The sequence below is a fragment of the Salvelinus sp. IW2-2015 genome, linkage group LG11, assembly GCF_002910315.2.
Source record: "Salvelinus sp. IW2-2015 linkage group LG11, ASM291031v2, whole genome shotgun sequence".
Lineage (NCBI taxonomy): Eukaryota > Metazoa > Chordata > Actinopteri > Salmoniformes > Salmonidae > Salvelinus > Salvelinus sp. IW2-2015.
In genome coordinates, this window is record NC_036851.1 from 11,972,125 (window position 1) to 11,983,312 (window position 11,188).

General features: G+C 48.3%; 1 protein-coding gene across 2 annotated transcripts in view; it reads left to right on the forward strand.

Moving 5' to 3' along the window:
• Positions 1-11,188, forward strand: part of LOC111969825 (SLIT-ROBO Rho GTPase-activating protein 2C-like) — a 109,051-nt gene that overhangs the window by 72,579 nt on the left and 25,284 nt on the right. Inside the window, exons 1-2 of one of the 2 annotated variants that reach the window (XM_070445539.1) lie at positions 6,804-6,949; positions 8,030-8,222. In XM_070445539.1, the coding sequence (XP_070301640.1) occupies positions 6,904-6,949; positions 8,030-8,222 (239 nt within the window). In that variant the 5' untranslated portion in view covers positions 6,804-6,903. Of the gene's footprint in view, positions 1-6,803; positions 6,950-8,029; positions 8,223-11,188 lie in introns of those variants that run through there. The other variant, XM_023996119.3, reaches the window with a different exon arrangement.

The following is an 11,188-nucleotide window of genomic DNA, read 5'->3' on the forward strand; positions in this document are numbered from 1 at the left end:
CAAGAGAGAGAGAGGAGAGGAAGGAAGGAGAGAGAGAGAGAGAAGGAGAGAAGGAAGAGAGGAAGGAGAGAGAGAAGAGAGAGAGAGAACGAGAGAGATACGAGAAGAGAGAAGAGAAAGAGAGAGAAGAAGAGAGAGAGAGAGAGAGAGAGAGGAGAAGAAGAACGGACAGGGAAGAGAAGAGAGAGAGAGAGAGGGGGGATGCACAACAAATGACCTGAGGCCCAAGCAGGGAAAGAGGTGGCCCCCAGCACTGCAAGGAGGAAATTGAAAAGCTTATATCCACTTTCCGCCAAAGTGCACCAACGAAAATACCCTTGCCACCATACGGGGGTGAACGGCAACGCCTTTCCACGAGACTGTGCCTCAAAAACCACCTCATTGTCGACCTGGCCCACCACTCCACCCTGGGATTTGGACCATAGCCTTACAGGGTCCAAACCGCTACAAGGCAAGCAATCCCAACTTGTGCCAGAACCTGAAGGACTTCCAACCGCCCAATCGTTAGCCCCCAGCACTTTCCACACAGGAGCAACGGAGCAAAGGAACCCCGCCCCAGACCAGGCGAACACCCTCCCAGGACCCAGGAGCCCCCCCTTGAAGGACCTGCCACCGAGAGAACCCGCTGCCAAGGGCCTACACCCAGACCACAGCATCCCCAGCCACCTAGATGTTCTTGGCGTTCAAGGTAGAAGGTAGAGGAGAACAGGGATGGGTGGTGGAAAGAAAGGAGGAAGCGGTGCGACGGGATTGAGGGGGATGGGGCCGGGGCATGGAGGAGGACGGAAAGGAAAGGGGAAGGGTGTGGTTTAAAAATGATGTTCGTATGGCGGTTTAAAACTATGTAATAGGGCAGACTTTACCCCTGCCACCACCTGTACTGATAGTTGACAGTTCCTCTCTTTCAGACGCACACACATACGCACCACCACACCACACACACCAACACACACACAACCTACACACACAACACACACACACACAACACACACAACCACACACAACAGCACTGCACCACACCACACACACAACACACACACACACACCACACACACACAACAACACACGCACACACACTATTTCACATGGGGAGGCACACAACAATTCAACAAGAACTGAGATCACGGCAGTACGTCTTCAGAAACAGTTCCCAGTCCCCGGGACCTGACCCTCTGTCCAGACTTTCCACATCCTGAGGCAGGACTCGCCAAAGCCACTCAGAGCCAATGGGATGGCTGCCTGATGTGAAGAGCTCTCTGGCCCGATATAAGCCCTACAAGTAGTTACTCCTCATGTTTCAACCAGTCCCAAACAACAACCGTAATGCTCACGTTGTCTGGCTCCACAAGTAGGGTGTGAGAGACAACAGTCAGCGGAATAGGGCAAGAGATGTGACAGGGCGTTCCTGAGGTAAGACTGGGGTCGAAGCTGTACTGTGGGCAACACATTGGTGGCAGGCTGAGGGTCGGGAGGGTGTACAGGTTGGTTCCACAGAGATGGACTCAAAATAGGACCTGACACCCGAGACAACACAATTGAACCACACACACGCGGCGGCACACACGGCACACACACACACACCAACACACATCACCAAACACACCCAAACACACACACACACACACACACACCACACACACACAACAACACACACAACCACACCACACAACACACACACACACAACAACAGCACACACACACACACACACACACACACCACACACACACTAACCTAAGATCAAAACACTACTAACTACAGCAACAACAACAACACCACGCCAACAGGAAAAACAATGTGAGTGTCTTAGACAGGCGGACCCACAGAGCCATCTGTCCAATGAGTATCCTGGACCGGCAGGAAGGCAGGGACCAGGACACGGGTGATGCTGTCTACTGACAGACAGCCTGCTTGAAGTAAAGTGGGAAATAAACGAACGAGGTTAAGGGAAAAAAGGAAGCCTGTGGGGAGAAAGGAGGAAGAATGTGGACACACAGAGGAGAAGGAGGGATAGTCAGAGAAACAAAGGCAGAACGAGCAACCTCTCCCCTATCACCACATCCATATTGAGTTACAGGTGAGCTTTATTCAGCAGGAGAGGAGAGGGAGAGGGGGAGGGGGGTGGGGAGACAGAGAGGTGGGGAAGAGGGAAGCTAAAATAATTTCCAGACCAGACTGGAACCCCAGACTCCTGTAGATCCCCAGTGTACGAGAAGCCGTGAGCACAGCCTTACACGGGACAAACCAAAAAGCGCATGAAAACAAGAGACCACCCAAACCCATAGGAAACAGCTTCGTCCCTGTGACAGCGCTATGCAGTCACACACTGATTTCATCATACCACTACTACCAATGTACATGGTTGCAGGCAGCAGGTCAACCAGCTTCATGCCTAAACAGCAGTGAGCCATTGTAAAAGGACACACACGCAGACACTTCGAGGCCTCGGCGCAGATACATACTGTATACGGCTACCCTGACCATGCCTCTGGCCTATCACAAATCTCTGGACCAGTAAAAGCAGCACTGCCTACCAGCGCAAAACTGGTACTCTGTTTCATTCAGGTCCTTCCAGGACAGAGCAGCTCCGACTCCAGGCCTACACAGAACCACAACACGTCCTGTCTGCCAGTCTGTCAACTTCTCGGCGTTGCCAGACAGCTCCTGAAAGCCGCCTTTAATCTGGTCTGCTCGCATTAGAAGAGAGACAAATGTACCCCCGGCTTCGTACAACACACAACACACACACCATATGTTCTGTAAAGTAATAAACCACATAGCGCAAACAAAGTCAAATCCCCACCACCACAACATATGCTTATATTTTGATTAGATCACTACGGCAGTATGGAGAGTGTGTGCAAAAGCCAGAAAACTGGTGGCACAGCCAGGAATTCACTCAATAAACAGCACAACACACACAACACACACAACACCACACACAAACACACACCCAACACAACACACAAACACACACACACACCACAACACACACACACACCACACACACACACACACACACACACACACATCTGGCTGAAATACAAAACGTTAGACACACAGTTACTTGCCCACACGAACACCGCGGATATAGTTAGAGAAGTCATGTAAAAAACACCACACACGCAACATTTTTCTAAAAAACCAAGGACACAGCGGAGTTCCTGGAGGAGGAAACCTTCGTTGGCCTGTTTCCTTGTACTCCAACCCCCTGCAGGCTAACGTCACAGGATACGTTAGTTAAGGCATTCCTGGAAAAAGCGTTTCAAGGAAAACCTGTGCTTTCTCGTGGTGTGTTGTTGTGTTACCATGGTTGGTGTGGTGTGTGTGTCGTGTTGTGCGGAGTGGTGTGTGGTGTGTTGTGTTCGTGCGTTGCTGCGTCGTGCGCTCGTGCTTGCGTCGGCTTGCCGTGTTCTCAATGTTTTTTGCTTGTTCGTGCAGTGTCGTTTTATCTCAGTGAGACGACCAGTGTTATCCCTTGAGGCCAGTGGTCTTTGTTCTCCATGCGATGGAGGGAGATAATACTGGCAGTCGGGCGGGCTTGAGGCTCATAATATTACCTCACAATATTCTCATGAACAGAATGAGCAGAATAAAAGAGTGGAGGTTTCCAAACCGTAGGCTGGGAGAGCGGGGGACGGGCAGGTGTACTGAAGAATAATCCCCGAACTGGTTGGTTAAGAAGTTCCGACTCCTTTTGGAGGATGTGTTTCCCCCGGTAACCATCTCTTAATTATCGACCGTATTCCCTAGGCAGGAGAGAGTTGTGAGTGAAGCCCACTTTCCCTATGCATGAGAAGAGCACAAGCGCGCGAGCACGGAGAATTGAATGGACTCAGGAGTACATTGTACTGGTATGTACAATTGACACAGAACTGATGTTATCCAGCTTCACACATGTGCTCTCCGGACAAAGCTTTTTTCCAGAATGCCCAGGATCCCGAAAGCGAATCGAAAGGGACTTCATCAGACGAAAACATCTTGCTTACCCCAGGGCAGTCCAATCCCGTGTAACCTTTGCAAGCAAGTACAGGTCTGCCCGGCTGATGTTTTTCCTGGGAAGAGAAGTGGGCTTCTATTCGAGCTGGGCGCCTTTCTTGACACCAGCGCAATCCTCCATAAGATATCTCCCTCAACTGAGCGTCAGATGCCACTCACCACCTGGCCTAGACTGCACATCCTTAGCGAACGCCTCATGGTACTGTGGTGCCACCGATCCGCGCAGCTGAATCAACTTTAGGAGACGGTCACTGGTGCTTGCTGGACCTCGTGTGGCCTTTGCGTGTGCACAAACGATTGAAGTCCTGCTTCTCCTTGTAAGTTCTTGATGATCTCATAAGGAGTGGTATTGATTGTAGTGACAAGTGCTTAAGCGTGAGCAGCAAGATCCTCTGCGTGTATTGAAGCCCTTTTTGTGCCAAAGCGAATGATGGACACGTGAGACTATTCCACTTGCAGCGTAAAACACAGAGCAACAGATAGAAGAACCAATGACTTCCATGAGGCACTCACCCTGCCTTTTGGAAGTCTCTCCATGCTGTTATTTCAAACTCAATCAAGCACAGACAGAAGGTGATCTCCAGCCTCATGACGCTCGCCAAACACATGCAACACCGCTGTGTTAACGATAGAGTAATTCTACGACATGATTGTCAAGCCTGGCCTATCTGTCGGCAAGGCTACAAGAGTGGTGTCTAAGTAAGAAAGGTTTTGGGGGCATTCAGGTCTATTTTGCTAGGGCAAGAGAAGCGGACCCTATGCATATTTCATATTGGCTATCACTCTCTTCATAAACTCATAGAGAAAGTTATTATGCGAGAATTGAACCGATATCATATAAAAACTGATGAAAGCAGCAAGTAACAGGTGATAAATTTTGAGACTATTTGATACATTCCCTACAAAACTTACTCTACGACTTCAAGTATCTACCAAGATATTTGGCTTGTCCACTTTCATCCATGCGCTGGTTCTGTTAGAGGCAGGAACTACTATATTCTTAAGTAAGTCTAACATAGTCCAATTTAGAAAGAAAAATAAGTAAAGATACCATATGACAAACATTATATGTTCGCATTTCTGCAAGTTCTGATATTTTGGTAAGACAGTACAACCGAAAATAGGAAGCTCATCCCTTAGTGGCAAAGAGTGTGTCCTGATGGCGTGGCATCAGTAGGCACCCAGTCTGAGCCCCAGCAAATGCTACTTGCGCAGTCTTAATATAGCAGTGTGTGCGTGTGTGCGCGCTACTCTTGAACCTGGGTTCTGCAGCAGCGCAAGGCGGTCCAGCGCACTTGTCTTCTCCTCCGGTATGGATGGAGCATGGAGTACCACGCTAGCGTGTGCAGACGGGCGTGAAGCGCATTGGGCTATGGGGTTTAGAAGGAGACCAGCTGCAGCTGAACGTCGTGGCCTCATCCTGCAGACGGACGCTTCGTCCCAGCTCCATGTTGTGGGTTTGGAGTGGCGCACGGGCTTGCTCCACGCAAGACACACCCTATTACCCTGAAGAGAGAAAATACATTACACATATTATTTTTACTATCAATAACTAATGCACATTGAGAGGCTACAGAGAGAAGGTACTTTGTTAAGGTCATACGGAAGTCCTTCGGTGGTCATGAGAAGTACTACTTCTGGTACTGGTTCAGTTAAATTTAACCACGCGTACTAAAGACGTTCTAGTATATTTATTTTAGACACATCCAGGCGACCAGCCGACGCTGTGTTGTATCATACACTGAATCGCTGACCTATGCACAGGGATCCAATAGGATGTACCTCCAAATCCTACAATATACCTGCACAGCGATTCCCGACCGCCTTCAACTCCTTTAGAGAGAGTACGACTGGTAGAGCCAGCTGAACGTAAAGCAATGTAATACTACCGGACGCGGAAGCAGGGAGGAGAGGAAGAGGTTGGACATGTGAGAGAGCACTTATCATCCAGGTCGAAGGCAAGACAGCCTCCTTCAAACATAGGGCATCAGAGAAAGAAGAGGTTGAGAGGTACAAAGGATAGAAGTTGAGAGAGTGGACATATAAAAGTAACCATTTTTTACTAATCATCTCTCCTCCTGGTCTCTCTCTTGTCCCCCTTCTACTGTTTCTCTCCATTTCTCTTCCCCTTTCCCTCATATTCTTCTATGAGTCTTTTCTCAGTTCTCTCTATTTTTGTGTGAAATAAGTTGTGCAAGTCATTTGGTATGTATCTGGTTTGCCTGTGTTGTGTGTGTCTTCCTGTTGCATTGTCTGGGTAATTACAGGCCAAAGTGTGTGTGTGTGTGTGTGTGTGTGTGTGTGTGTAGTGTGTAGTGTGTAGTGTGTGTGCCGCATCCAGGCATGACAATGAATCATTTCCCGTCATTCAAGATGACACAGCCAGCAAACAGCAAATTACTGTACACAAACAGCAGACATCATTCAACACACAACACAGACACATGTAGACAAAGGCTGCAAGCCAAACTGTAGTACACACACACACCTGCCTTATTACACACAGACCTGTGTGTCTGCATCATGTACTGTAACTAGATGATGTCATTCGAAGGCAGTCTACCCTCTAATCAGCAGAGAATGAATATCAAGATGGGAGGCTGCAGTGTGTGTGTGTGTGTGTGTCTGTGTGTGTGTCTGTGTCTGTGTGTGTGTCTGTGTCTGTGTGTGTGTCTGTGTCTGTGTCTGTCTGTGTGTGTCTGTGTGTCTGTGTGTGTGTGTGTGGGAGGGAGGGAGGGAGGGAGGGCATAGCTTTCAGACAGAGTTTACAGTCAGACAGATAGTTGTAAATCCCACTTCTCTTTGTGGCTTTGTGAAACTGTCCTCTCAGCTGTAAGCGGCAGAGCAGAGCAGAGTTGCTGAGAGTTAGTGTCAGACAGTGGCCACACTCACTCAGGCTCAGCAATATGGAAGCTAAAGCCATCCGCTTCATATACAGCAGGGGGTGTAAAGGTAGGACACGAACAACGGTTTATGTGTGTGTGTGCGTGTGCGTGTGTGTACGGTTTTGGGTGTGTGCTTGTGTGAGCGCTGATCGTGTGTGTGTGTTATTTTAAGACTGAGGGGTTCATAGAATCTCAAGCCCTCTTGTCTGCCAGGCAGCTATGAGAGCATAGCATTAGTCTGTCATCTGTCATCCCTAATCCAGTTTCGCATCATGCGTGTGTGTGTCCTCAAGACTTGAAATGCTGCCTTCACATTCGCTCAGGATCCTCTGCTTGGCATGGCCTCAGTCTCTCTCTCCATTCAGTGTGTGTGATGCCTTACTCAAACACACACACACACACACACATACACATTCATACATACATACATAAACACACACACACACACACACCCACACAACCCACACACACACACACACACACACACACACAAACACATACATAGCAGGGTTTCCGTTAGTAAAAATGTGGCACTCTACAAATTAGCCTGTAAAGTTGTAATAAAATAAAGTAGACCAATGTTCTTATAACAACATTAAATGTTTTATTGAAAAGTGAAACATTGACCGCTGCGTCTTCAGCCCTGCAATAAATCATCTTTAGCCTAGAAAAACAGGTCGCCTACACAAAAATAAAACACAACTTCAGAATAGAATATTTGTTTAATATAATAGACTATTTGTATGAATATTAGTTTAATATAATAGACTATTTGTATGAATATTTTTTAATATTATAGACTATTTGTATGAATATTTTTTTTTAAATACAATCTAGGCCTCTCTAATTTAATTTAGACTAGGCATTAACATTTTAATTAATTAATTAAATAGGTTAAGGTTTGGCAAACGGCTAGGGTTAGCAAAAAAAAAAAGACACCTTTTGACGTTAATTTGACAAAAGCTGGATCCCTTCTCGCCATGACCGGGCCAGCCCCCCCCCACTCCCATCAAATCCGGTATGTAAATAAACGAAATTCGTTAAGGCCGGTTCACTGTGAGAGAACTTGTTTTACAATGCTCCTGTGAAACGAGGACTGCGCCACGCATTTCTGACCCTGTTCTCTAACCCCTCCCTTCCTGTGTAGAGATCCGAGCCCAGCTGGTGGAGCAGTTGAAATGTCTGGACCAGCAGTGTGAGCTGAGGGTGCAGCTGCTGCAGGACCTGCAGGACTTCTTCAGGAAGAAGGCGGAGGTCGAGATGGACTACAGTCGTAACCTGGAGAAACTGGCCGAGAGGTTCCTTACGAAGACACGCAGCACCAAGGACCACCAGCTCAAGTAAAATACACACACGCGCATACACAGACGCACACACACTACCACTCTGTCGGTGCTGTTAAGCCAGCGTTGCGTAAGCAGCTTAGGGAGATGTGAACTGATATCATCTGAAGAGGGTTTGACTACAGAGAGAGAAAGAGCGAGAGAGAGATCATGGCCTGGTCATCTCTGGACAGAGTGAGGTTTTCCCCCTACTGACCCAGGTGTGTGTGTGTGTGTGTGTGTGTGTGTGTCCAGGCAGTGCAGGGTTATCCATCACTCATACACACTCAGTAGTGCTGGGCTTGGTGTATGCCTCTTAAACTGTCGCTCCGTCTGCCTTCTCACCACACTGTCACGTCAACACTAGGAATATTTACATGGAGCAACATTGACTTGAATTTACACTCATGTCTTCCTTTGTGTGTGTTTGTGTCCTTTTGTGTGTGTCCTCGTGTGTTTGTGTGTCCATGTGGGTACTTGTGTCCCGTTGCCAACAATGCCAGGTGGTGATTTTGTGCTCGGAATACTCTGCAGCACCTTGCAGTGTGTAACCTTGCCCAAAAACACGGACACACACACACACACACACACACAGCAGAACGGTGATTATCTCTCCCAGCGTGACACCTGGTTCTATAATTCCTCCTGTTGTGTGAGAGGAGAGGAGAGGTTGATAGAAGGGGAGCGGAGAGAAGAGGAGGGGAAGAGAGGTGAAGAGAAGGAAGGAGTGGAGAGGAGAGGAGAGAAGGGGAGAAGAGAGGAATGGAGAGCAGAGGAGAGGAGAGAAGAGGAAAGGAAACACCCTTCAGGTCTTTTAATAATACCGGTTCTCAACACTGTGATATGACAGGGAGAACACATTAATAACATGGATACACAGCCAGTGGATTAGAAGGAAAGATTGAGGCTCACTGTCGGCGCTGTTTGAGTGTCTCGTGGCCTCCCTCACCAAAGCGTCTGGCCGCTGTCAGATCCTCTTCCTGTCTAAACCCATAATCCTCTGCTGTAATGTGTGGCAGGCCGCTCTGCTCTACACCACGCTGCGCTGAGCTGTGATGGGTTTGGGACGGCCTGCTGACAGTACACGGTTCTAAGAGTAGTACTATAGTAATAACAGCACTAGGAGTAATACTAGCAAGCCTGGTATGGTGGACAGTGATTGGGGAAGAAATCGTTACAGTTACACATCGGGATATTATTTCTGTCGATATATCGTATCGTTTTGACAATAACGCAATATTATTTTTGCGCTAGTTGGCTGTACCTGCACCAAAACGCCAGTATTTTCCCTTCATAGCTTGTTCTCCATTTTCTTTTTAAATAGGGAACCAATTTGTTTTCAGCACTTTTATTTTCATGTCTGATCAAAACTCGTTTTCTCATGACTCTCTCTTGTCCCTCTTCAGCAGACATATGGTGAGAAATCGCTAATAAAATCACAGTATCGAATCGCAATACATATAGAATCGTGTGAATCGCAATACATCGTGATACTTATGTATTGTCCTTGGCAATTTCCAGCACTACGGTATGACAGGCACACACATACACACCTTGGCGAGTGACTGAGTTGACTGTGTGGACATGGAGACATCTGAATTTGAGCCAGTTTGCCACAGCAGGAAAATAATCCTTCAGCAACAGGAAATGTGAATTATTATGTGAATTCTAATGAATGGTCCACTTTTTGTCAGGGCTGATACATTTTCCGTTAGGGCAAATCAAGTCTGACATTTTAAATTACAAACTTTAAAAGCCTTTTTGAAGTTCACCCACTATAAGTTCGCAGTTCCTGCCGTGCAGGAAAATTCTCAGCAACCAAAGTGTGATCAAATGAACGTCCTACATCTGTAGGTCTTCAGGGAAAGCAAGCTGCTCTGAACTTGTTTAACTGACTCGAGCTAAAACTCCTCTTCTGCTTTTCTCCTTTCTCTTTTACTTCCCTTTTTGTTCCCTTTTCGTTTCGCTTCCTCTTTCTTGTTGTCCATCTTGCCATGTTCCAGCCAGTCACACTCTTCCTGAAATAGATGATCTAGTAGAGGTACAGGGGGACTTTTCCTGGTGAAACACACACGATCCCCACGTTGTGTTTGTGTGATCAATATCCTGTCTGTTTGTGTCTGGACTTCCAGACTCAATCACACCTCCGCGGAGATTACACGTCTCCTGCAGACAGCACGCCTCCCCTCTCTGATCGATGCTTGGGGCGAGGAGTGTGGGGGGAATGGAGGGAGGAGGAGAGAATACTACTGTTTCGTCAGCATCTCATATTTGTCTTGCCCCCCCTGGATAGTCTAGGACGGCTTACGGGGGTGCGGGTGAGCTATAGCATAGGTGGGGGTTTGATTGTGATCGTCTGGGTGGAGGTGAGTAGGTTGGCTGGCCAGTGGTTGAATGCTTCTGAGGTGGATGAGAGGGGCTGCCGGTCTTGGTGTTTGGGGCTCGGTGTGTTCTGGTGTGGTTTTGTTGCGATGCGGGATGGTGGGGGGGTGCGAGAAGTGGTGGTGGTGTGGAGGTGCGTGGTTGGGAGTCAGGTGACGTGGTCCTGGTGCCGCGGAGGAGTGGCGTATGATCTGGTGCGCAGGAGATGTCGTGTGCGAGGGGTCCCGTGATATAGTCTGGTGGTGGGGGAGAGTAGGCGGGATATTGGGGGGCTTGGTGTTGTGGGGGGCGGTGCGGCAGAGGTAGGGGGCGGACGCCGTGGGGTCAAGGGGGTGGTACGGACGATTCGTTTCAGTTGTATAGAGGAGATGGGTTGGTGTGCGGTCGTGTTACTTACGTGTGGAGTGGTTATAGTAGTTGGTGATAGCGTTGGGTAGGTGTTATTAGATTGTGGGTGTGGAGTGTATGATAGTAAGGGGGGGTGTGCGGGTGCAGGTGGTAGGTGTGTAGTGGGGTCCTGTGGCGTGTTGTAGGTATTGGCGGGAGGTAAGGGGTTGCTGGTGGCTTAAAGTGGGTTGAGAGTGGTGGTGGTATGGGTGTTC